The sequence below is a fragment of the Pristis pectinata genome, chromosome 12 (genome assembly GCF_009764475.1).
Source record: "Pristis pectinata isolate sPriPec2 chromosome 12, sPriPec2.1.pri, whole genome shotgun sequence".
In the NCBI taxonomy this organism is placed as follows: Eukaryota; Metazoa; Chordata; class Chondrichthyes; order Rhinopristiformes; family Pristidae; genus Pristis; species Pristis pectinata.
In genome coordinates, this window is record NC_067416.1 from 12,229,227 (window position 1) to 12,256,912 (window position 27,686).

The 27,686-nt window shown below is 37.7% G+C and overlaps 1 protein-coding gene across 1 annotated transcript in view; it reads left to right on the forward strand.

Moving 5' to 3' along the window:
• cacul1 (CDK2 associated cullin domain 1) overlaps positions 1–27,686 on the forward strand; it is a 48,274-nt gene that overhangs the window by 16,251 nt on the left and 4,337 nt on the right. Inside the window, exons 4-7 of the mRNA XM_052027513.1 lie at positions 7,242–7,337; positions 15,707–15,809; positions 19,421–19,510; positions 24,178–24,316. Of these exons, the coding sequence (XP_051883473.1) occupies positions 7,242–7,337; positions 15,707–15,809; positions 19,421–19,510; positions 24,178–24,316 (428 nt within the window). The remainder of the gene's footprint in view (positions 1–7,241; positions 7,338–15,706; positions 15,810–19,420; positions 19,511–24,177; positions 24,317–27,686) is intronic.

Sequence of the window (27,686 nt, forward strand, 5' to 3'; positions counted from 1 at the left end):
AGGAGCAATGTCATGTGAACTTTTAGCAGAATATTTACTATCAGTGTCAGATTACCAGGTCAAACTGATAAAACTCTTTGCATTATGCTATGTGAAAAGCTGTCAACAATTCTTTTTTCCATTTTTTTCCTTTTATATATTCAAGGTTTATTTTGTGGCAGACTGGTATAATAGCGATTGTAAAGCCAAAACAGTGTATGACTGGCTACCACCTGCTCTTCACAGGTATTAAGTGTAAATAGTTTGCGTCAATGCAAAGTCAAAAAAAAACCTTCACATTGACATAAACAGTGTGTTGTGTAAGTAGATTGCCTCTACCAACTCCTCTGGTAGCTTGTTGCAGATTCACCACCCTCTATGTGGAAAAACTTGATCCTCAGATCTCCTTTTAAATTTCTCCCCTATTACCTTAAATCTGTGCCCTCTATTTCTAGGCTCCCCTGCCCTGGTCTATCCAATCAATGCTCCTCATAATTTTATAAAACTCTATAAGATCATCCCTCAGCCTCCTACGTTTCAGTACGAATAAATCCAGCCTATCCAATCTCTCCTTACTGCCAAATTCACAATAACACATACCAGTGGGTGAACTTAAAATTGTGGTTGGATTTTGCCATATTTAAAGCAGGCCAGTATCACTGTGGGGTTGTCACCTGTCAGAAGTTAAGTAGATTTCCATTCATTGTTGAGTGGCAGTAAAATTGTGCTGCTGTCATGAAAATATTGATATTAAATGTGAAGGCTCTTTTTACATCAAATGAATCACTAGGGGCTACAGTCTGTACTGTTTGCCAAGTACATGAGGTTTGTAGCTTTAAGATAGGAACATTTTATACAGTTAAGTAGAATATTTCAGAACAAATACTTTTTAAAACTTTGTAGGAAAGAAACAAACTTGAAATTTATAGAAATGTACAAAGTGCCTGAGAGTTTTTAATTTTTAATTGAAGCCTAATATAAATATAAACTAATTTAGTTCAGTTATATGCCAGGAAAGAACTTTGCAGGCTTAACAGAGATCACTTCGATTTGGATTAGTAGAAGCTGGTGAGTTTGCGGTGGTATGCTACAGATAGTACTTATTAAAATGTTATCAAGTTATTTATAGAAAATTGAGGTCTAATCTAATGGGTTCTCAGCCTGTGTGATATTTTAATTTTAGCAATTTATATGCATTAGTAGATTTTTCAACACTTCAACAGTGAAACTTAATACAGAATATTAATTTTACATTATATTTGATAATAAAACTATTTCTTTAAATGGACACATGGGAAGTGCGTGAGTGGCCCATTATCACATTAAGAGATAGAAGTGCGTTCTACAATAGCAAATATGTTGAGAACAGCAAATCTAAACCCAGAAAAGCTGGAACCATCTACAATATAATGCACTCTTTGCATACTGCAGTTGTGAGCAACTGTTTGCCAGTACTTATTGGACCCAATGGGCAATATTAATTGAATGAAATTTTTCACTTGCATGCATCAAGGCATATTTAACGATAGCTTGTCAGCAGTTGTTTCCACAAGTCGGCACTTGTAGGCTGCTAGTTGGAGGCTGAGCAAATAGAGATCTGAGCTCTTTAGCTGAGTCAGCTACCTGGACCAGCATGAGGCACATCCATGTCTTCTTAACTTCAGATCCAGTTTCTCCAGGGCTTGGTCCCCTGTGTCCTGTGCTATCCTAGAGCTCTGGGATTTGCAAAGCCCAAGGGTACAAACTATGAACTTTGATTGCAAATTAGTGTAAATCAAACACTATCCCCATCATCGAGTCTGTCTGCAAAATCCTGTCTCCACAAAACTTTCCATCAAGCTGTCTGCCGTTACAAATATTGCCTATTAATTCGGCCACATTCTCTAGTAGAACATCTTGCTGTTCATGGCCTGCTGAACACAAACATTGCACATCAGGGCATTGAACTAAACTATGGACTGGAGGTAATCTGAGGCCGCAGTCACTTGGTGTCACTGGTATCTGCCTCAAAGCAGGATGAGACCAAAAGTGGTGGTGGTGGGGGGGTGGGGGGAGGGGGTGGGTGGCAGGCATTGCAGTTTATGTGGTAAACTGCACAATGCTTTGCTGTATATTGTACAATACATTTCTGTATATTCTGTATATTATACAGTACATTTCTGTATATTGATCACCTCCACTGAAAATGTTGCTACTGAGCAGGGGATCAATTGGCTCCAAATTTCATTATGTATTTGATTTCTGAAGAACGTTTGGAGTAGTGATCAGAGGGATCAGTTAATGTTAACTGTCAGCAAACATAGCCAGCTACTCTCCAACTCCTGGTAAGGCCATTCAAGGACAAAGCAGGGTTGGCCACTTAAGATCAGGAAGTATGTGAATTGTGCAGGTCCTTGCCAATCTGCTGTGGCTTTGTCAAAAAAAGTGCTAAGGCCGTGCTGAGAGAAAAGAATCTGTATGTAGCTATTGAGCTTGGGTGGCTCGCTTGTCATGTAAAAATCTGCTCCACGTATAGGTAATTGAAAGAAGTTCTGAAAGAAAAGTGCTGCTGAGGCAGCTGTTGCATATCTAACTCCTATTCAGCATGAAGATACCCACAACTGTTTGTTATTTTAAAATGTAACTCGCTAAATAAATCGAGAGTTTGGTAATATTGTTTGTTTTGACAAGAGAAGTCAAATTTTGCTTGTTTTTTTGTAGAAACTGGAATTCAAGGTGTAGGGGAGGGGAAAATGTAATACAAGGCCTATATCTGGTGGAGAAATGAACAGAACCAGAGAGCACGTTTCAGTCAGTTTTCTTTGTATTATTTCAGCATATTTTCCATGTTGTCATGTTTTGCTGCATGTAAAGGAGAACATTGATAAATTAGTAATTTATCAGAAGAATAGCATGGCGATTTTATACCATTGGATGAGTAATCCAGGAGACTAGATTAACAATCTGGAGATGAATGTTGAAATCCCAACATCACAGCTGCAAAGTTTAAATGTAATTAAGTAAATAATCCAGAATGAAAAGCTGCATCAAAAGTAACAGTAAAACAACTGTATTGGTTATTAACAGTTGGATTTCATTGCATTAAGGGTTATTGCACATGATAGTAAAGGGAAATCAAATACTGCAGATGCTGGAAATCTGCACAATCTGGAAAAAGCACAAATTGCTGGAAACACTCAGCTCGGGCTACATCAGCTCCAGTGAAGAAATCTTTAATCCAAGATGTTATCTCTCTTTCTTTCCACGGATAATGCCTGATCTGCTGAGTGTTTCCAGCATTTTCTGTGTTTGTTATTTATTTCATGAAAGTCAAAGACAAGAGAAAACTAACCAGTCCATTGAACAATAGCCTATTTAAAAACTTGATGTATCTTCTGCACATGTTCAGAAATTTTTCATTGCATTTTCTTGGATAGTCTTGCATTGGGTGTGGACTAGGTTACATTGATTGCCTCCATGCCTGGACAATTGTAATTATACCTTATTTGAATGATCATATCTGGAGGTGAAAGTGGCATGCAAGATATCATCATTGTATTGAGTGTGTAATGTTGATAACCATACAATCCTGGCATTCCTCGTATTCCTAGCATTCTTTTGTTTAAGTGCCTCTTAAGTAGACAGACAGGTTAAAATTTCTTTGAAGCCATATTTATAATGAATAAGAACGGCAGCAGTGCCTGATTGCATACTATAGTAAAGTCTTTCCTTCAGCTCACCACTTGTAACTCTCCCTGGGCAATGACGAAAAGTATTGCCATCAATAATCCTCAAGTTATTTGGCCATTGCAAGGATTTGAATTTATAAATTAACTATTATGATGATATTGAAAGGTTTTCTTTGAGAAAATTATGGTGTAAAATCAAAGCAGTTCCTGGACCTGACTCTAAATAGTCTGGCTGAAATTTGTTTACATATCAGGATTAGTGAGCACAAGCATTAAATTAGGAAAAATTTCCATATCATCTATAAATTGCTGTATTTTAGATTCAATAAAATTTTTAGAATGCTTTCTTGAATCTAAAATATCTAAAATTCATCAAAAAAGATGAGCATTGCTGCTAGTCATCTTTATTCACAATCGGTATAGGGTCAATGAAATGTTGAGCTTTATATTTAAGAGGCTTTTTGTTTTAATGAGGAATGTTATGAATATAAGGAGGAATGCTTGAGTTGGGAAGGAATTGTTGACCTTTTTGTGTCGAGATAGGACTGAGCGTGGAGAGGGAAGATGGCCAGTATAACGAGAAGGGGAGGAGTGAGACGGGCTGGTAGGTAGAGTGAGGAGGGGTGAGGATGGAGCCAGGTGGGTGTAGGGGAAGGTCAAGGTAGAGACAGAGGCTGGAAGGTGACAAGGTAGAACACAAAGGTTGCAGGTGTTGGAATCTGATGAGCAAAGTGACAATGGGAACCATTAAGGGAGAGAGAAAGGGTGGATGGAACCAGATAGGGAAGGGGATCTAGTGGGTGAAGTGTGTGGGTGCGGCTAGCTGGAACCAGGAGGGGGACAATAATTGCCAATGGAAGGGAGGTATGGGAAAGGGAACAAAAACTGAAGGACTGGAAGTGGATTGAAAGGAGAAAGAGGGGAACACAGGAGATGAGGGTTACCTGAAATTGGAAAATTCAGTGTTCATATCTTTGACTTGTAGACTACTTGGCTAGGTCGATATAGGAAATGTTTCGAATGCCTTCACCCGTAACTGTTAGTTGTGTTGGTATGCATGTTTTTGAGCTTCCTTGAAAGTATTTTCTGATTATACTAAAATGCTATGTGATTTAATTGAAAGTAACTAAGTGATTCCATTTTTGACAGAGGAAACATCTTTACCGTTTTCCCAGTGAAATGCAGTATTTTCTTGGTAAACTGCTTTGGGACTAGTTGATATGTACATCAACAAGGAGAACTGTTACATCAGTGAGCAGATAGATTCAGACCACTGATCTGTTTTCCTGCATATTAATGCTCAAAATCTAGGCAGGTGCAATGATCTGCCTTCAACAGTTCCTTATGCCTGTAATATTTAATGGATCTGGCAAATGAATGGATCACTCCTGAGCGAGGTCAATGGATCATTGCTGATATTCCAGTTGGAATCCAGAGCAAAATACGATGCAGTCAGGGCAACATTACTGAGTTTTAATGGAACGTACCACAAGAATACTGCAGCAATTACTTGTGTCTACGTGAACAATTGGTTACAGAAAGTAGCACCGGGAGCTATACAGCAGCATTGTTTTTCATTCCTTGTATTCTACCAACCTTGTTATCCTTAATTAATTTTTCTCCCTTCAGTAATGACTTTTTCTCAGTTCTCCTTCATATAAAAATTTCATTGAGTGCTGCTTAACTTTCGCAAGGATTCTAAGTCTTGTATTTCCTCATGGACTTAATGTACCACAAGCCTGCCCATCATCCTACTGTAATTGGTTTGTCAATCATGGCCCCACCCATCCACACTTGCCTTGAATGGACTCTTTGTACTCAGCAAGGCCTCAGTGGGGAGTTGGCCTCAAAGTATATTGTCTCCAGGCACTCAGGCAGGAGGCAAAGCTAGTGGTAGGGTCACTCTTTCTGTTAAAGTCAGAATAGTCAGAGATAATTGAAAAAAAATTTAAATTGCTGTACTTAAAATTAATTTATTAATTAGTCACATTAAAACACTAACAAATGATTCATAGCATTGCAATACAATGTTTAAAATAAAATGATCATATAATATCCATTCAAATATTGGTGTTTTCAGTCCAAACACTGGTTTGCCTCCTTTGGATCAGAGAGTGATTTCCCCAGTGTAAAGCTGAGAAATCCCAGTAAGACAGAATTCCATTGACTTAAGTGGCTGAATGCTGGCGGTTCCCACAACTAGCGTGATTTGACCAGTGTATTAATTTGGCTGAATGTGGGCTATTCTGGCAAGCCAGTATCTGCTTCAACACTGAAGAGTGCTGAAGTACCTCAGCACCTCTCACCTGCACTTCCCATCTGTGCCTTCCCAGTGAGGATGCTGAATTGGCTTTTTCACTTGGATTTGGAATATTGTAATTTGCCTCACTTAAATAGAATAATATTTAAAACAAAATGAAAATCTCTGGGGGAGGAAAAAAGGTACAAAATACTGAAAGTGGAAAGCTGATTTGTAAAAAAAAAACACAGTATATTGACAGGGATTTATTTTCTTAAAATCATATTCACTATTTAACCAAAAGTTTTAGTTTTTTATATATATAAAACATATTATTTATAGAACATAGAGCTGTGGATTCATACAGCACAGAAATAGGCCCTTCGGCCCAACTTGTCCATGCCAACTGTGTTGCCCAGCAAGCTAGTCCCATCTTCCCATGTTTGGCCTACCCATCTACTTGGCTAGGTGGCTGTTAAATGTTGCTAATGTACATGCCTTGATCACTATTTCTGGCATCTCATTCCAAATACACACCAGAAGCTGCCCTAATATCTCTTTTAAATCTCTCACCTCTGATCTTAAACTTATGCCCTTTTGATTTTAGCAGCCCCTCCCTGGGGGAAAAACACTATGTGCTTTCACCCTGTCTATGCCCCTCATGATTTTGTATACCTCCATCAGGTCACCTCTCAATCTCCTATGTTCCAGGCAATAAAGTCCTAGTCTACACAGCTTCTCATTGTAGCTCAGGCCCCCATGTACAGGCAACATCCTGGTAAATCTTTTCTGTACTCTTTCTAGTTTAATGATATCTTTCCTATAATGGGGTGACCAAAACTGTACACAATACTTAAAGTGTGGCCTCACTAACATGTTATATAACTGCAACATTACTACCCAAATCCTATACTCAATGCCTTGACTGATGAAGGCCTATGTACCAAATATTTTCTTCGCCCGATCTACCTGTGACATAGCTTTCAGCAGACTATGCACTTGCACTCCTAGGTTCCTCTGTTGCATAACACTTGCCATTCACTATGCAAGTCCTACCCTGGTTTGATCTCCCAAAATGCAATACCTCACATTTATCTGGATTGAAAGCCATTTGCCAATTCTCAGCCCACCTGATCAAGATTTCCCTGTAATTTTCATAACCTTCTACGCTATCTGCAATGCCACCCACTTTAGTATCATCTGCAAATAAAATGATAGAACATGTAGTGCAACAAATTTTTGTGGATCATCAAATATTCATAGTGCTGTCAAATACAAGGTTGTTTATTAATGTGTACCGATATATTATTTAGACGTGCATATTACTTTAATGCTATCCTAAATTCTCCCTGCAGGTCAGCTGTCCAGATGCTTACATTGAAAGGTTTAATGCAGCACTCAGCCAGTACATGGGAGCTCTACAGAGCATTGTGCCTCTATTCATTTACATGGTGAGTATCTGTGCGCTAAGACTTTAGTCAGTAAATGAAATGGCACAGATTGTTTTTCTTTTTATAAATCTAGCATCTTATTATGCTTCCTTCAGCTATTCAAAGGTATTCAAATACTTGATTAGTTGAAGGATATTACTCCACTATCTGAATCAATTGCAGACTCCAGAACTCTCAGACGTGAGCTTAATTCTGCAAGAATGGCTTAGATTTGTCTGTTTTCTTGCAGCTCAGTATGAAATATTGCTGAAAGCCGGCTTGATTTCTTTTTGAAGAAAAACACTATGATGCTGGAGGAACTCGGTAGGCCAGGCAGCATCAGTGTCCTGAAGAGGAGCCCTGACCTGAAATGTTGACCGCCTGCTTTTCTCCACAGATGCTGCCTGGCCTGCTGAGTTCCTCCAGCATCATAGTGTTTTTCATCTGGATTCCAGCATCTGCAGTCCTTTATTTCTCTTGATTTCTTTTTAAAACATTATTAAAGTCTTCATAGTTTTCCTTTAGATGTCCTCTGCCTATGTCTGTAATACCACACGTTTATATAGCTGGAAAGACACAAGAATAGTGTTAGCTATTGAAATTTTTCTCTCTTGCTCATTATGAGGCAGCTTAGTCAAGTGCAATATCAACCCATGACTTCCAGAACAGAAACACTCCACCCGAAAACTAAGAACCTGTGCTATTGCACTCAATGAAATAGTTGCTTTCAAGCACGTATCCAACAGGTCCTGAATTGAACATTAATTACAGTACATATTACATGTGTCTTCAGACACATTTGTTTTGTGCATGATAATTTTGGTAGAGCCTCTGGGATTTTGTTGTGAAACTGGAAAATGTTAAGTTGCAGCCAAAAATCTGATTCATACGATTTTTGGAATTTATACATATTTTAGAAACCAGCATTGGTAATGGCCATTCTTCATGAAGGGAGAGGATAGGTAGGGATCTTTAGGACTTTGGTCTAACATATGTTGTCAAGAAAAGGCGGGAGCCCATTGTTAAGATAGAAAATAATAAAATTTACCAGTTAACATAGTATTATGAGGGGAAAATAATTTTTGACAAATTTCAGAGAATGTTGTTAGCCATGTATAGTGAACACTTGGTTTCCCAAAAAGATATTCAGGTAAGATGCCACATAAATGGTTGCACTACTAGGTAAGGATTCATGTTATTGAAGGTAATATATTAGTATAGATTAGTTAACTGACAGAAAACATGATAATTGTAACATTTTCAGGTTGACAAGCTATAACTAGTGGGGAATCATAGGGATCAGAGTTCTAGATATCTATAATTTTACATTAATAACTTCCACATATTTGGTCTCCTTTTGAAAGTTAGCTGCTGATATATAAACAAATAGGAAAGTAATGAGACAGTACCAAAAAGTCTACAAAAGAGTGCAAACCTGGGGGAAGAAAATGATAGATGGCGTATAATGCAGAGAAATAAAACTTTCCATTTTGGCAGCAAGAACAGCAAAGCAAATTACTTAAATAGTTTGTGATTAAAGTTAATCTTCAGAAGAATCATCTGGGTGTCCTGGTACAAGAAATGAAAAATGTGTACGTAAAAAGACAGCAAGTAATTACAATAGAAATCGAATGATTATCTTTATTCCAAGAGTGGAGTTTAAAAGTCTTGATACAGCTATAAATGATTTTGGTGAAATTAGCTCTGGAGTACTGCTACAGTTTTGGACATCTCTTTTGAAGTAGGCTGTACTTGACTTGGAGTCAGTGTAGAGAAGAATTGCAGGTTGTGGGGAATGGGCTCCAAGGTAGTGTTGAGGCCAACTATTGGCTCAGTCATGATCTTAAATGATGGAGTAGACTTCAGATGGAAATGTGGCCTAATCTTTTTGTTCTTGTGTCCTTATTGAACTTTAACTAAATTGCTTCAGATTTTCTAAATATTGTTGCCTTTACCCAAAAGTTCATATTATTGAGTGAAACTATTGGAACATCATTCTGTATTTGCATAAAGTACAAAGAAAATATGACACTTTTTCTCAACTGTGTATTTTTTGCTTAGGTCCCAGATATTAGGTCTAGATATTCGGCCTTTTTCTAATGTTCCAGTTCATATTGTCTTCAAATGTTCTTATTTTTATAGTTATAATGGTACATCCCTGAACTTCAGAGGAAAATTTTGAGCTTGCTAAGACCAAAGCAACACCCTTATATGTGAGAGAGATATAAGTGATATGATATGCTGTTGTACCTTTTAACACACATCAGAAGCAGCAACCTTCTACCTGAGTGAGATCCCTTTCTGCTGTAATATCCTGGTCTTCCTCAGAAGTTATCCTCAACAATAAAATCATTCATTTGGTCCATCTGGTCTGTGACTTTTATCTGATGGAGCACCAGATGTAATTCCACTCTGATGCTTGCCCTCATGTTATCAGTAGCAACACACACAAAATGCTGGAGGAACTCAGCAGGTCAGGCAGCATCTATGGAGGGAAATAAACAGTTGACAATTTGGGCTGAGACCCTTCACCAGGACTGGAAAGAAAAAGGGCAAAAGCTGGAATAAAAGGGTAGGGGAAGGAGCATAAGCTGGAGGATGATAGGTAAATCAGGTGAGAAACAACATGTGCCTTGTGTCTCTTGTTATCAATTATTCGTCTTTAGATTGCTATATTTAACAGCAACCTGTGGCAGCAAATTCAAACTTTTGGTCATTCTTCGTATGAGTGTTTAGACTTTGACCTCTCCTTGACTCGGTCATTATCTTGCCGTCATTCCAGTCATATCATGTATTGAATCTTGTACTGTAAGTAGTATAGATGACAGCACCTGTGACTGATAAATGCTGCATTCCATACCTTGTTTAAGTAACCTTTATCTGCATAATATGCTTTGGGCTGATTGTCTGAAAAAACATATTCTTCTGATGAAGAAAATGCCATGAAAGGGCAGATGTAATCAAAATACCATGGAAATACAAATTCCTGTATTGGCTAATTCCATTCATGTCACACAAGCTGTGGCAGTGCAGTATATAAACAAGTAAATCTGAGCAACCACCTGAGGGTTCAAGTCTCCTCTTTGATAGTTGACTAATATTGATAATTTTTATCTCGGCAACTAGTGAAAGCATTCTGTCACTATGATTGTAACTCATCATGATCTATCAGTTTGCTTTTTATTTATCTTCTGATATCAAGTGGAAAAAGCCATGACCCATCCATTCTCTCAATTATGTCATCCCTCATCCATAACAGCATACTAGTGACTCAGCGATGTTGCTTCTGTGTTTTTATTTTAAGAACTCCTTTCCCATTGTCAACTATCTGTGTAACTCCCTCTGCCAGGACTGTTTTGAGAGAGATGGTGTGGCATGGGAGAGATTATGTGTCTGAATCACTTTAAATTCCTTGTGAAGATGTTTATTCATTGTCATTTGTAAGAAAGCATAGCTGGGATTAGGAGTTGCCAAATTTGACCTAACTTTTTATGCTACAACATTCTGTGCTCAAATATATTGTCTATTGCAGTGGTCCCTTGCACCTCTTTTATTAGTTTCTCAAGCCATTTATTCTTCAGTATTGATGAATTTAATCATCTGTTTCTTTACTATCTTATTTTATTTTCTTGTTCTCATTTGTAAAAGTTTCAGAAACATTGGCCACGTGGAAGAAGTGTTGGACCTTTACAAACCCCTGGTTAGTCTGCATCTAGAATAATAGTTATCACAACTTTGGGTGGATAAATTTGTATCACTGGGAGTCCTGCATGGGTTTACCATAATGATTCCAAAAGTTAAATTAGAAGGATTACAAAAAGTATTGTGGTATGGAATTTAGGCATCTAAGGGGTGAATTGCTTGAAGTTTTCAAAATCATCTTATGAGATGGATAGAACATTTCTGCTAACTAGAGAATTTAAAGGACATAATCTAAAGATTAGAACAGTCTTTCAGGAGTAAATTTGCATTTTTGTTTGTTAGAAGTGTGTATCTCTTTTCTGTAAAAACACCATCAATACTAAGTAAATTGTTAATTTTAAATCTGATAACCCACATCCTACGGTTTTAAGGGTAGCTGCAGAAATAATAGATCCATTGGTTGTGATCTTTGAAAATTGCTCTGATTCTGGAAAGTCCCAGTGAATTAGCAGATAGTAAAGGGAGCACTGCTATTCAGAGGAGGAGGAACAGCAAATTGTAGGCTAATTAGCCTAACGTCTGTCATTGGGAAAAGTGCTTGAATCTAGTATCTACTTGACAAATTGGAGCTCTTTCAAAGATCCAATTAGTAGGATAGATAAAGTAGAACCAGTTTTTTTGCAATGTATTTAAATTTTCAAAAAGCATTTGATAAGATGTCACACAAAAAGGGACTACGCAAGATGATGGGCCATTGGTTTGAAAGTACATTGGAAGAAGGGATTGGTTGGATAACACAAAATAATAGAGTAGAAATAACTGAGCCATTTGTAGGTTGATAAGCTGTAACTAGCAGTATCTCATGATCAGTGCTGGGGCCAAAGCTGTTCAGAAGTTCTCATTTCCTTGAATGTAGAAACTGAACATAATTTGTCCATGTTTGGTGACAATAGAAGAATATGTTAAAAAAATAAGTTGTCAGGAGGAAACAAAATCTATAAAGGGATATGACAACTGATAGTTTGAGTGGGAAAAAGAATGCAGATGAAGTATAATGTAGGGAAGTGGGGTTACGGGAGTGTAGCGGTTAGCATAATGCTATTATAGCGCCAGCGACCTGGGTTCAATTCCCACCACTGTCTCTAAGGAGTTTGTATGTTCTTCCCGTGTCTCCGTGGGTTTCCTCCGGATGCTCCAGTTTCCTCCTACGTTCCAAAGACGTACGGGTTAGGAAGTTGTGGGCGTGCTATGTTGGCACCAGAAGTGTGGCAACACTTGCAGGCTGCCCCCAGAACACTCTACGCAAAAAAGATGTATTTCACTGTGTTTCGATGTACATGTGACTAATAAAGATATCTTACCCACTTTTGTTGGAAGAATAGAAGTGCAGAACAATAAATAAATCATGTGAGATTATTAGATGTTGATGCTCTAAATCATTAAAGTCATGTTGTGCAAGAAACAGTTGGTGTGTTTACAGCTAGTAATAAGGAAGCCAAATAGAATGTTGGACTTTATTGCAAGAGTAATAGAGTACAAAAATAGAAAGCTTGATGCAACTGTACAGGACTTTGGGGTCACATTTGGAGAATAGCATACAATTTTGAACTCTTCATAGGAGGTAGTGCTAGAGTAATTCCAGAACAAGGAAAGATTGAATAGATTGGCCCTATGCTTTCTAGAGTTTAGAACAAGAGATGATCTCATTTGAGGGAGCTTAAGGCTAGATACCATGAGGAGAATCCAGAACTAAAGGGAGCAATCTCTAATTAAGGAGTCAGCCATGTAAAACTGAGACAAGGAGGAATTTCTTCAGAGGGTAGTGACTCTAATTCTGATGTACCCCAGAGAACTGTAGGTGCTGAGTCATTAAGTATTTTCAAGATTGAAATAGACCTTTAAACTTAAAAAGGAATTAGTGCTGTGGGACTCGCAGGAAAATGGTCTGAGATCATCTATGATCACATTGTGGAAGAACATGTTTAAGAGCTTGTGGTCTACTTCTATTTATCACTTTTGTTCTTAGATATTGATAGATTTTTGTTAAAGTTTTAAGTGAGTAGAAGTGAAAAAGTCAGTATACATGGGTAGGTCATGGATCAGCTCCTATCTCATAAATGGCAGGGCTAAATGGACAATTTGTTGCTCCTATCTTCCTATGTTTTTATTAATAAATCTCTGCTCTTTGGGAAACCATGCAATGCCCTGCAAATTTTAAAAATAATTTAGATGTTATTTTACCTGTAAATAGAGTCTAAGTGTTGCAGGATTAAGGATTCAGTAGGACACAATTCTTAATTCATTGTCATTGTGGCTAGTGTTTGGCTGCCAGTGGCTAGGGTAGGTTGTTTTGATACAAATCCTAATCAGAGTTTACGGCAGTATATGTTTTGCTAACGTCACAGTCCAATTTCAGCACTGCAATGATCAGATGAGAAAAGCCTTCTATGCAGAATTATATTTTTGTAATTGGGATAATATCGTTGAACTCTTTGATCACATGTAATGCCAGATCATTGTTAGTTTGCAGAGAAGATGCATTCAGACTGAATATTGCAGGACCACTGATTTTTAGTTGAACCATTTTAAATATCCTTGTGTATTTTTTTTCCTTCTGGCATTCCCAGGCAAAAGGTTATTGTGACTTTGTTGAATATCATATTTCTGACTGGCATAGTTGCCAAATTACAGTGAAATTTTTTAGTGAAGATCTTGTTTCGTGAGGTGATGGTCTGAGCTTATTTTTATCTCTATTTGTAGCTTTTGCAGCTTTGCTTCACTTATGAGCTCCTCTGTATTTTACTCCACTCCAAACTGACGCAATTCTGCTTTTGCCTGACAGTTAGTACAAAATCTAAATACTGTTGAGTTAGGCAATCATTTGCAAACTCTAGTAAGCCCTTCAGTTTGCAAGGGTCAGAAGAAATAATACTTGCTGATTAATTCAGATTGCTTGCCATTGACTTGAATAGTGGAGTCGTCATCTGCAGTGCGTTTTTTTTTTAAATCCTTTTGGTCTGTTCCTTTCTTTGCTCAAAGGTAATACGTTTTAAAGCCAAAGGTGTCCAGAACACTACAAAAAAAATTTGAAGTATTCTATAAAATAAAGTGAACAGTAATTTTGATCGTCCATGAACATACAAGCATTTTAGAAGCCAGATTTTTGGGGTTCTTAAGCATACCTGAGAGCGAGACGGTCTGGATGTATTTGCCAAATTTTTGAACTACATTAACAAACTAGTAGAACTGGCTCCCCACCTTGTTCTTTTTTTAAAAAAAAGCATGTACTAATGAGTAGTCAAAAAGAAGGAAATGTTTAATGCTGTAATGAAGAAACTATTGCTGAGAGGATAAATTGAAACTACTATATAACAATTTGTATTGAAGAAAGTTTCCTGAAGTTAAATATGAAAATCTTTCTCTTTGCTGCTAGGTGCTTTAAAAGTTTGTAGTTAATGGTATAAGGGAGAGGCCATATGATCAATAATTAGTTAGGCACCCATTATATTAAGTACACCAATGTAAAGTTTCGGACTAAACTTTGAAGTAATATTGCAAAAACTTTGGTTATATTTTTGCAGTAGAAATTGGGCACGATCTAGTAGAATAGCAGAGCAGGGCAAAGAGTTCAATGCTAAACACAATCATGTATTTTTAATTGCTCCTGTTGAGATGCTGACCTTGCTATAACTAAACATTATATTTCATCTGTTTCATGGTTCAAACAATCTAATTCTGAATGGTTGAAATCTAGAATTATACAGTAGGAATTCTTTTACAGTTTGTGTGGTGTGAACTTTCACATACCCACTCTTGGGCTTCACTAGAATTCTAATGACATATTCTATAAAATTAGTATAGCCACAGTTTGTGCATGGGTGTTGATTCTAAGTAGTTACTGGTGTAATATGGTTATGATTTTACATTAGTAACTAAGAAAGCAGATTCAAATTTCACATCTGCACAATTAAAGTCATTTTCATCCTGTAAAAATTCAGATGTTTCTTTAATGAGAATCTGGCACTTTACATCTAATTTGACATGCTACAAATCTGAACAAAGAGATTTGTCCCCTTTTTCTATCAATAGTAGCCCAAGCACCAGAGAAAATTCAAGAAATTCCAGTCTAGTTGAACCTGCAAAGTCCTCTTCAACATTTTGGAATGTGTCCGAGATTTAAGTATATTCCATGGAGGAGTCAAACAAAACCTCGACATAATTAGAACTCTCTGCCAATGTTTCAGTTTCTTCAACCAACACTCTGTTGGTAGGACAAGATGGCGGAGTTAAGAACACATTGGAATCTTCAGTATTTGGTCTGCATCATGCCTATCTGATGCTTTCATGTCAAACAAAGCTAAAGCAGCTTCATACTAAATACCTGCAGCTCACTCAACTTGCCAGTCAATACTGTTCCACATTTGAATGCATCTTCTGGAAAGTATCGGGGGAAAATGAGGAAAAAAATGCCAGCAGAACTGTGGAGGTGATCACTGTAATATTATTCAAGCTGATGTTCATGGGCAGCAGAATGGACTGGCATCAAGTAGTGAGGCAGTAAAAGCAGGGGAATGCCTGCTTGACCTAGCTAAAGTAATAGCATGAAAGTAATGCAGAAAGTTCCAGAAGTTCTAAAATGTATGCCAATCACAAGAAGGCAAAGGTCCATATTAATGAGACACTTTCAAAATTGCTCTCTTTACTTACAACATTGAATCCTGCTGATAACTTTTTCTCATACTTTGCAGAACAAATTTTACATTGAAACCAAACTTAACAGAGATTTGAGAGATGACCTCATAAAATTGTTTACAGAACAGGTTGCAGAAAAGCATGTTCCCACCTTAATGCGTAAGTAGTGTTGATAATTCTTGCGTCTTTGTTTTGTGCCAGAGTTGGGTTAATTCTGGAGCCACTTCAGAATTATACTTGCCAAGTACTGCCTTTTGAATACAGTAGACATTTTAATACTACTTCTGGGTTTTGCATCAATTTGAGGTGCCACCTTGGAAAGAAGTTTGCATCTTTGCTAAAGCCTGAACTTCACTGTTAATAGAACATAGAAAAACTACAGCACAATTCAGGCCCTTTGGCCCACAAAGCTGTGCTGAACATGTCCCTACCCTAGAAATTAATAGGCTTACCCATAGCCCTCTATTTTACTCGGCTCCATGTACCTATCTAACAGTCTCTTGAAAGACCCTATCGTATCTGCCTCCACCACCGTTTCTGGCAGCCCATTCCACGCACTCACCACTCTGAGTAAAAAAAAACTTACCCCTGACATCTCCTCTATATCTACTCCCCAGCACCCTAAACCTATGTCCTCTTGTGGCCACCAATTCAGCCCTGGGGAAAAGCCTCTGACTATCTACCCTATCAATACCTCTCATCATCTTATACACCTCTATCAGGTACCCCCCTCATCCTCCGTCTCTCCAAGGAGAAAAGGCCAAGTTCCCTCAACCTGCTTTCATGAGGCATGCTCTGCATTCCAGGCAGTATCCTTGTAAATCTCCTCTGCACCCTCTCTATGGCTTCTACATCTTTCCTGTAGTGAGGCGACCAGAACTGAGCACAATACTCCAAGTGGGGTCTGACCAGGGACCTATGTAGCTGCTATATAACTATATAGTTTATCAAATAGTCCCAGGATGTGACTGGGGAAAATATTGTTATGATGCCAATGTTGACAAATCTTAGTTTACTTGGACATTTGAACCATGCACAAAATTTTAGATTGTTATTACAAATAAGTGATTTTGGCTCATATATAATCACCTCTTGTATTTGGCTGCTTTCTGTTTTAAAATAGTCAGTGAGCTTTCACTTGACCTGGCTTCCATTTTATCTCTTGGATTATTCCTCTAATACAAAACTGCAGTTCATTTAACATAACTCATGCAGCAGATTTTGTATCTTTATTTAGAGCTGAAAGATTAGCTGCATATTTGTTTTCATGATGAAAGTGATCTTAAGCTTCACTGTAAATTAAGGGTTAAAGGATATCTCAGATAAATGGAAAGTCCCCTGATTGCTGTATGGTAGGTTGTTTTCTCTATGTAACTGAAAGAAGAGAGAGTCGGAGATGTAGTCAACATCTTAAAGATGGATTTAGGTCAGTATTGCATTTGGACAGATAAGACTAAATTTAGCACTGAATATAAAATATTGAATGCTGGCAAAAATAAGTCTGTAATGAAAAGTTTATCAGTGGTATTGGATAGCTTGAGAGGGAAAAAGCTTGAGAGTACTAGTCACATTGTAGGGTGAGTTTGAAAAACTAAATACAGTACCAGAATAGTTGAGAAAGAGTCTTTGGTGGTTATGCTAAGGTTTAAAAATGCATTAAGCATCCACAATTCAAAATAAAAATGCCTGCATTAGAGACAATATATGGAAGGACAAAATGCACAGAAGTGGTTCTTCCGCAAGGAAAGCTAGGAAACATTTCAGGCATACAGTCTACTGAGGAAGTTGTTATTGGAGGATGTCGATAACTGAAGCTTGAATATTATGCACAAATTAAGTGGAAAAGTTGTATATTTTCTGCTATACTAATATAAAATAACTTGGCAGATGAGATAGTCCTGAGTCTTCAAGCTCCGCCAAGGTTTGGATGCAAGGTGGAGGAGTTAATGCTGTAGAGATGACCATTGAAGTGAATTGCCCTTTTCCTTGGCTCTCCTGTGTGGTAATTTATCTCAGACAGTTACACTTTTGCCTGTAAGTTGGAAGCTTGAGTTCAAGCACACCACAGCATTAAGTGCTTAATATAGGCTGATATTTCAGTGTAACAATGAGGATGTATTAAATTATAAGAAGTGTAATCAATTGGATGAGACTTCAAGTTGGGTTGGCAGGTGGTGGTTTGGTTTAACGGTTCAGATGGCTGTAAAAGATGGCACAAAGCAGTGAGTTCTCATTTTCAGGTCCAAATTTCAATAGAAAATTTATGACACGAGGTAGATATTTGGCCCAACGTGTCTGTGCAGCTCATGAAAGAGCCACCTTGCTTTCATTTTCCAGCACCGAGTCCTGCAGGTCACAACTCTTCATGTATAGATCCAAGTCCTTCATAAATGTGGTGGGAGATTGTGCCTCTGCCACCTTTTTGGTAGTGAGTTCCGAATCCCCATGCCCCTCTGGGTCAAAATATTTTTCCTTCTATCAATTACCTTTAGCCTATGCCCTCAGTTTGGGGCCTATTGCAAAATGAAATGGATGCTACCTATTTACTCCATTTAGGCTCCTCGTAATTTTATACATCTCCAATTAATTCTTCCTTCAGCTTCCAAAGTAAACAATCTCAGCCTATCTAGTTGTCTCTTACTGATCATTTTATAAAAGGTTTTGCTGTCCAGAATTTAAAGATCTGTGGAGTTGAACTTAAAGGTCCCTCAGTTTCTCCACAAAGGCAACATGGGAATGCTCCTGTTGTGTATTCCCATGTTGCATTTTCTCAAATGCACTACCTCACTCCTCCAGACTGAATTCCATTTAATACTTAAATTGCCCAACTGATGAGACCATCTGTATGTTCTCATTCTAGTTTCCTCCTCCCTGTCAACTATATGGACAATTTTGTAACACCTTATGTCCAACATTTTTATAAGATGTTGCTACACGCATTGGCTAATTCATTTAATTTCATAACAATGGCTGCATTTCAAAATGAATTAATTGGTTTTAAAACACTTTGGGGACTTTTGGTATGCAACAGTGTAAAGTAAATACTTTTTATGAAATGTAGATAATAAAATCAGCTTGATGGTGGGCTGTGTTTTATTCCATGAAATTATGTAAATAAATTTTCGTCTTGAAGTGATTTGGACTGAGTTAGAATGGGGTAGACAAAAAAAGTAAAATGCCTCTCCCATCTATAATTTTGCACTACAGGTACTGATATGAAATGGGTAACTGCCAGCTGTAGTACTCTACTTGCCATAATCTTTGTTATTTGCACACTAACTTCAGATCAGCAAAAAGGATATTTATAATTTACTGAATAGTTTTTAATGTAAGCACATCTATATTATGGTAACATTTAAAATAGCTCAATAGAAAACTTACAATGAAGCCTCTTTTTTTGGGTGGCAGTAAAACTGGAGCCAGTGCAATAGTAGACTGATTTGAACTGGTCCCCAGGCAAGAATCTCTTTAGGGTGTCACATTGGAATCGGTTTTCTGTTGCATTTCAAGACAGCTGTAGTCTAAGCCTCTTCACTTAGCAGAAATTTGAACTTTGATCGAAGAGACACACTTCACTTCCACAAGGTGAATTAGTGATGGACAACCCAGAAAGCCCAAGTCCTGAAAATGCATACAAAAAAAATTAACTGGTTTCTTGCTGATGATGTTTATTTTGTTCAGTGAATAAATATTAAGAAGTATTTTACAATTTAAGTATAATGGTTTTCCTTTAACTTTTGTTTAATATTATCTATTTTACTTTGTTTCAGCTTTACTAATAGAAGCTCAGTCAACTCCATTTAAAATCACTCCTTCAACCATGGCAAATATAGTTAAAGGCTTATACACACTTAGACCTGGTAAGTGTCTTCTGCTTAAAAAAAAATTACATTATCCAAGGCTAAACTGAAAGTGCCTTTTCATCTTGTGAAGTAACGTTGCAGAGCATTATTCTTAAATTCCAAATACACTATTCTTCACAGTTGTTAAGTTCTTTATCTACACCATTCCAATTTATAAAATCTTTGTTAACTGTAGTCTTATCTCCAGTGGTTGATTTATTGCTTTCTGTCCTTGGGCCTTTTGTGGAATACTGCAAGTAACCTTGGCGTTCAACTTGGTCTTATCAACCAAAAACAAAAGCTAGTTAATCAAGAAGGTAAATATTACTGAAAGGCTTAGTTAGATGAAACTATGCATGACTCTAGGACATGGATCTCAATTTAAGAATTCTATTTTAGCTTGTATAGCTGAATTGTTTTTGGTCTCATTCAAAGCCACATGAAATTATGTATTAAAGTAACATTTTTTTGGAGTAAGGCTGATAACATGGTACCTAACCTTGCTGTGAAAATTCATGGATTTTGACAATTGGCTGATATTTGTTGAGCAAGTGTTGTTTCTTGTTGGGCGTAAATACCATGGTTTCTTTTTCAAATAAAGGAGTACAAATTATACCTTAACATCACAAGAAAAACCCAATTTTGAGGGCCAACCATGTGTAGAACTAAGATATTTGGGGGGGTGGGAAATAGTTTGAGCCATTTTTGGGGCAGCTGCCTACATCAAGTGGTCAGCTCTTTGCAAATGCCAATGAGTCCTAAAGGTGGTTTCAGGACATCTGGGAGAAATTCAGATATTTCAAATTGTTAATTTTTCTTGATATTAGAGATGAGAGATCAAATCAAAGTAGTTAATTCAAAAAATGATGAGAATGAAGCTATGTATTGTCATTAAAAACTCAACTGGTTAACTAGTGTAAAGCTAAGTACGACGAATGTTGAAAGTTTGGGATGAACTGACCAAGGTGTCCCCCTATCCCCCAAAGTCTCATTACACAATGTATTTCAACACCCCCTCAGCTGATGAATTGGAGTCCTTCCCCTTCGAATACTCCACATTTGCCTGGATGCATGTGGGTCCAACCACAACCAAGCAGATCAACACTATCTTTCGGAGAAAGTAGTTTGCTTAATCAATACTTCATCCATTATGCTAAATATTCACTAGTTGCGCCGACTGGTGTAAGAATCTTACCATCTCTGAGCTGCATTTTAGCATCTTGCCATGGTTATTTCAACAGCACAGTTCCAAGAATTTAAGGGCAAGAGCAGCAGCCACATGAGAAAAGGGATAATTCACTGCTTTGGGAAAAGGCAAGTGTTTTAGCTGTACTTGAACAATTTGGCTTAAAAATCGGCCAGCTCCAGAGCACGAGCTTTCCAAGGAAAGTTGAGGTGTTGTTGGGACCTTTAATCGTTTCCAGTATATGAGCCAACTTCCTATATCAATCCACATTGTGACATTCAGTGGAGTGAAGAGAATTTCTTGCCATATGAGGTTTTTGAATGGCGGGAATGTCGGGAAGAGACCAAGTTGGATTTTCAAATTGTCTTTGTCCATCATGACTTGAATTTCTATTTCTTCATCATTGCTGAGTCATTTTGGTGCCAGACAACTGGCCTGAACAAATTTCTAGACAAAGTACTGTAATTGTATTGCTGCATCAGCGTAGTGGAGTTGGGAAAAGCTATATTTATTTAATTAATTAAAAGTGAAGGCTATCAGGCTCTGAGGGAGGGAAAATTTCAAGGCTCCTTTTTGGCAGCTTTTGATCACATATGCATAAAATCAATTGAGTTTTCAAAATAATTAATGCAGAGCAGAAAAATAGATTCAAATGTATAGATCCGGCCATTTTCCTGTTGTTCATAGACACAGTTTCTAATTGTGCTTGAGTTTCAGTCCTATTTTGAAGAACTGAATAGTGATATGCTTACACTAATTTAATTGACAACAATGCAACGTCTCACTTTTGATTCTTCCTCTGAGCTTTTTGAACAATGCTTCATCTAGAAGCCAGACAGCTAATGTTTATTTGGACAGCAATTGAATACTTAGTTTACTTCTGTTCATTTTCTATTTTTATTACTGGCTGAACCTGATTTCCACAGCAATATCATTAGTATTGTGGAATGGATCTAATTGTGTAATTGCTCTGTCTCTCTCTTGTCTGTGGGAATAGATAGGGTATTGAGCTCATCTGATTTATTGCTGGCTCATGTGGAATCTGAATAATGTTATCAGGCAACAGAAGGCAGTATTTTGGAAATGGAGTCTGCTCAATTCTACCCACAGTGAAAACATCAAAGAAGTGCAGGATCACAGATCTTGAGAATCTGTATTAGTATTTGCCACATTGTATAACTTGTGCAAGTCACTTTTTTTTACTGTCAGTTAAAGAAAATTATCCTATGCTGCTCTGTTAACCTTTTTTGGTAGGCCTGGCAATTCTGGGTTAACAGATCTTGGTGAAACATCCTCAAAAATCATGAAGAGCAATTAGCTGATGAATGTTTCACAGTAAGACCTTAGTAATTGTCTTAAATTTTCCATTATTTTTTCTTAATAAAATGAAAACACTTGAGCAGTTTTAAATAATAACACTTCTAAACATTCTTGAACTACTTGATGTTTATGGGATAAATGCTAGGTGTTTGGCATGAAATTACAGGCCACAGGTTTTGTTCCAATAGTTAATCTGAAACTAACTTTGGAGAAAGTATTCTCGAGACGATGTGAAATTACATTCAAAATCTATGTTGCGGTTTGCATTGCTTGTAAGGTACATAGTTTTGGATAGATGTTTTGTATTGTTCAAGTCACTAGTTCAACTCGTTCAAGTGCACTGAGTTCCAAATATGATCTTCAGGTTGTCACACGAGAGACTGCAGATGTTGGAAATCTGGAGCAACACATAAAATGCTGAAGGAATTCAGCGGGTCAGGCAGCATCTATGGAGGGAAATGGACAGTTGATGTTTTGGGTCAGGACCCTTCATCAGGACTGGAATGAAAGAGAGGTGATAGCCGGTATAAAAAGGTGGGGGGGGGTGGAGGGGAGGGGTAGAGCAAGAGCTGGCAGGTGATAGGTGGATCCAGGTGAGGGGGGATGATAGGCAGGTGTGGGAGGGGGAGTGGAAATGATGCAAGAAGCTTGGGAGGTGATGGGTAGAAGTGACAAAGGGTTGAAGAAGATGGAACCTGATAGGAGACGACAGTGGACTGTGGAATAAAGGGGAGGAGTGGAACCAGAGGGAAGAATATGTGGGTGATGGGCTGATTGAGAGGGAAGGGGAAAGAGATGGAGGTGATGGGGCCAGTAGGATAAAGAAAAAAGGGGAGGCAGAGGGGAATGTTTACTGTAAGTTAGAGAAATTGATGTTCATGCCATCAGGCTGGAGACCACCAAGGTGGAATGTGAGATACTGTTCATTTAATCTGCATCTAGCCTCAACTTGGCAGTAGAGGAGGCAGTGGGCAGACATGTTGGAGTGGGAATGGGAAGTACAATTAAAATGGCTGGCCACGGGGCGATCCTGGCTGTTATGGCGGATGGAGTGAAGCTGCCACCAGAGATCATGAAACTTTCTTTTCTGAGATAAACTTACCGTATTTTATGGTTCACCTTTTTTATTTTATTTTGCTTTTTTTATATAGTGAGTAACTCCTAATTAATGGTCACTTAATTCATGGAAATTCCTTCCTATGTGTGCAGGACAAATTTTGAGCTTCACATAAAAAGAAAGGACAGAAAATGAGAATAAAATTGAACTGCCAAAAGAAGCCTTCGTGTTGAGGCAGGCAGATATTCAGCTAGGACTGAATTTCTGGTCCTTGTATTTGTTTTTGATCACTTAAAATATTTACATAATTTCAAATTATTTCTCTTTCAAAATTATTGCATTTTTTTAGAAATAGTATAAAATATACTTGATGCAATTGTTACAACTTCTGAGTAATGAGAATGCACTGAATTCAGTGTTTCAGATCTAATGTATAATCATTTTAACATTAGTTTAGAATAGAATAGAAACTAAGAATGACATAATGCAAGAGGAGGCCATTTGGCTACCAGTATGAGGCAGTACTTCATGCTGATAGTAAAATGGATGTGCTAAGTAAAAAGCTTAGAGGCAATAACTTTTCATGTAGTAAAACTCCATAGTATTGATCAGCTTTTTCCAGTTGCTGCTTAAGCTTATAAAACTTGTGGCTAATTATTAATCAATCACTGTTTTTCCTTGCTCTAATATTAATTTAGAAAATAGATCTCACATTTTGTTGTGCATGTTTCTACAATGTTGACTGTCATTACAAACTACGCAACCTACTAGGGAATTGGATATGAAATTAAACATATTATTAACTGAACGATGCTGTTTTCTTTGCTCACATTCTATATTTCAAATCATTGAGTTAGGTAAGGTATTGGCGGATGTGGAAATGTGAATATTACTCATGGCAATTTGATCATCTTGTCTCCAGTTCAAAAGGAGATATGGATGAATTTTTCATATCAATTTTGTATCGGAGAAGTTGTCAAATGCATACAATCATGGTGCAAAACTAGGAATATTTTAATTTTTATGCTAATATTTTATAACAAATCACATCTGCTATAAACAGTTAATACAAACAATGCTGTTAAGTAATAATCTTGCTTATTGTATATGTATATTTTCTAGATTGGGCACAGCTGGCACCAAGTCTCTTTTCTAAATTCATCCCAAATATCCTTCCCCCTGCATTGGAATCCAAGCTGTCAGAATATGCCGCTGAAGACCAAAAACTCCAGCGAGAATTAATGCAGAATGGCTTTGCCAGGTAACATGAGGACACTAGTCTTCAAATCTTTCGTGGTCCCTTATTTATACAGGGGTAATGTGCTTTGTCAGGGAGATATGGCATCGGGCACAGATTTATTCATGGCGCTGATGTATCAGTGGTCCAGCAATTTGTATTGCAAATAAATGGGTGATGCTGAGCCAAAATATCCAAGTTCCCTGTGATCCCACCCACCCCCCCCACCCACCACCAGCACTCCACTGTAACAATTTCTGACCCATTATTTAATGCAGCTTTACTCTTTGAAAATGCTTATTCTGGTTGAAATTTGCAACAATTATGTGAGATGGCAACAGTCACTTCTGTCTTCTGGACACTGGTATAATTACAGGATACATTCATAATTGCCATGCTTTTTGCTTCACTCTCCAGTTGAAATACAGGCAGTATTATGCCCCTTTGAAATTAAATATTAAAGGTCATTTATTTCTGAGCAATATTGACCAAAACTGATGGCTGTTACAGGAAATAATTTTTTAAATAAGTATCATCCAGACATCTCTCACAAAGCTTGTTTCCTGTTTTTTTCCACTTTCAATCACTGCTGCTAACAATGTTCCTTACTGCAGTGACCAAATTGATTGTTAATGTGGTTCATGTTCATTTTCAATGTCATTTTAGTTGATCTAAGAATTCAATAAGAGGATATTTAAAGTGGACAAAAATTAGTCGCTGTTGATTTCGGAAGGACCAACCTTGATTGCTCCCATGTTTTTATTGTGTGGTACTGCCCTGGGACCCCACTAAGTTAAGACTTGTATTTTCCTCCTGTTGTGCAGGCTACCAATGCCACTCTCTTCCATCTGCTCCCTCCCCACTGCACCACCATAGCGAAACTCCAGAACCTAACAGATGTGTACCCTAACCTCCTACATGGCAGCCCCAACCCCCTTCAGATCACTCGGTGGTCTGATCTGGCCTCTGTTAGGGTCTGCCCTGAAAGGCAGATTTTTCTTCATGCACTGCAGAGCCATTCAAGGAAATAGTGCAGCCTGGTTCAGTTAGCTCTTGCCCTCCTGAAGTTTGCAGTAACAGGCTGACATCCAAAAGGATTTTTGGTGATGGCTAACAACAAGCAAACAGTACACCTGTTTCAGCATTCAAGGCCATAGATCTTAGAGCTAAAACAGAACCTATAATGCAGGCTCCCTGAGTTTGCAGAAGTGTAAGGTATGCAAGAGAATATATTATATCAATTAGAAATTTGCTAGTTTAGAAAAAATGCTAACATTATTAGATTTTTTTCCACTGACTATCTCTATATTTAGGCTAAAGCAAAAGATTTGAATGTAATTCAAGATTGCAACTTTAGCTTTTAAATGAATGAGAGTTTTGTGAGTGAAGCAGTTGTCATCTTGAAGTAATGAAAATACAAACCAGAATACAAGTATTTCACTACTTTATGCAAGATTCATGTTTTTGATGCATTTGAGAATATGTCAAAAGAGATGCAAGTGTTGTATGACAAGAGCAAGTGGATATTTGAAGTGCTAAATTTAGGATGAGGGCTAAATTCTTCATCCATTGTAACTTGAGACCTAACTTTGAGGTTTGTTCCATCACTCAAAGTTTCTTTCCCTGTTGTATTTTTTTTAACTCCTCAGCTGTTCAGCTGTTGACCATGTGTTTATTGCCTTTTGCAGCAATTAGGTGGGGGGGGGGGGGGCGAGGTGGCTGGTGGGAATGAATAAAGAAAATATCTCTGTGCAAACCACTGCTCACAAATAATTTGACACGTTCAGTTCATACTTCTTCATTTTTAAGTTGGCACCCAAGGTTTCTTTGCTTTTCCATTCAGTCTATGACTTGATCACTGGGCACAATGTCTTTGGTTAGCATGCAAAACCCTGTGCCCAATCAGAAATGGAATGTGTTTACTTCCCCAACTTTCTCTCATTTAAAGTTATAATAGATAGCAGGAATCAAGCTCACTTGAAAGCTTACATGCCTCATTTGTGGCCATCTCTGGTGATAGGCAGTTAAACTAACATTTCCTAATCTACCTCAAATGTAAATGTATTGTTAAGGCCTTTTAATGTGCTCGGGATTTGATTTTTAAAACCAGTTGAACAGAATTACCTGTGAAATGACTTTGTACCATCAATATTGCCACTTGCAGATCAAACTTTATGCCTGAAAGATCAGTGGAGTAGCTGTTTATCGTATTCTTGCTTTAAACAACCATCTGTCAGTTCATTCCTTCCACAAGTTCTTTGCATTGAGGCTGGTGGTATGTTGCTGCTTAATAGTAGCTGCTGCACAAAGCCTCAAGTTGCAAGGAAAACCCTCCAGATGTTGGAAATCCACAACAAAACAAAATTCTAGAAATACTCAGTAGGTCAGTACTGACAAAGCCATCTCACAGGCCTGATGTCCTGAGTACTTCCAGCATTTTCTGTTTCTATTTAAGTTGCAAATGTTCTTTCAGTAAACATCAGTCACGGTATTGGGTTCCATTAGATCTTAAATAACAAATGTTTTCCATTGTATCCCTCTTCTCTCCTGTTCCATTCTTGTAAGCAGTCCTAGAATCCTGAAGGAGGCAATATTGTACCATCTTGGATTGTTAAACTGGGTATCATCTAACTTTGTGCAATAAATTCTTGGTATTGGGATACTATTTGCAACTATAGAGCATTGTTAATATTAAAAAAAAACCAAAGAGCTTCACAGATGAATTTGACCTCTCAGTTTGCAAGGGTATACATCCAAAAGCTTGGACAAAACAAGTTTGAAGGAATGTCTTAGGAGAGGGGTGGTACAGAGGCCCAGAGGCTTAAAGTACACATTACAAGGCATCAGCCTTTGGAAGCTGAATACATAACAGCATTTAGATTTGACTATGATTGGCTCTCTCCCTATCAAGTCAGAAGCAGACGGTGGGTTTTCTGGTCACCTGGCACAATATATCACGAGGGATTCAACATGGTAATCCTTCTAGCCTATATCTGTGGTTGAAAGATTGATTTGCAGAAGGTAGAATTCTACATCTGGGTGGTCTCTTGTTGCTCAAAGCATTGATAGTGTTTTAAAAGAGCTCAGGCTATTCAATTGATTGGTTATGTTTAATCCCTGCTGTTAGTTTATCTATTTCTGCCAGTGGGTTCTTCTAGAGAAATTCTTTTACATTCTTAGTGCTCTGGTATGGCTTTGTGTTGAGCCTTGAGGGAGGTTTGGTGTTGGGCTTTGTCACCCAATGTTGTCATATCCAAAACCAAATTAGTGAAAGTGTTTTGGGGTTGGAGGCTCCCCTGCTCTCACTTCTCAAACTGTATGGCAGTATTTCTGGTACCCCTTAGTTTATCTGACCACAAATGCCTCTGGCTCTAACTCTCAACCCTTCTCTGAA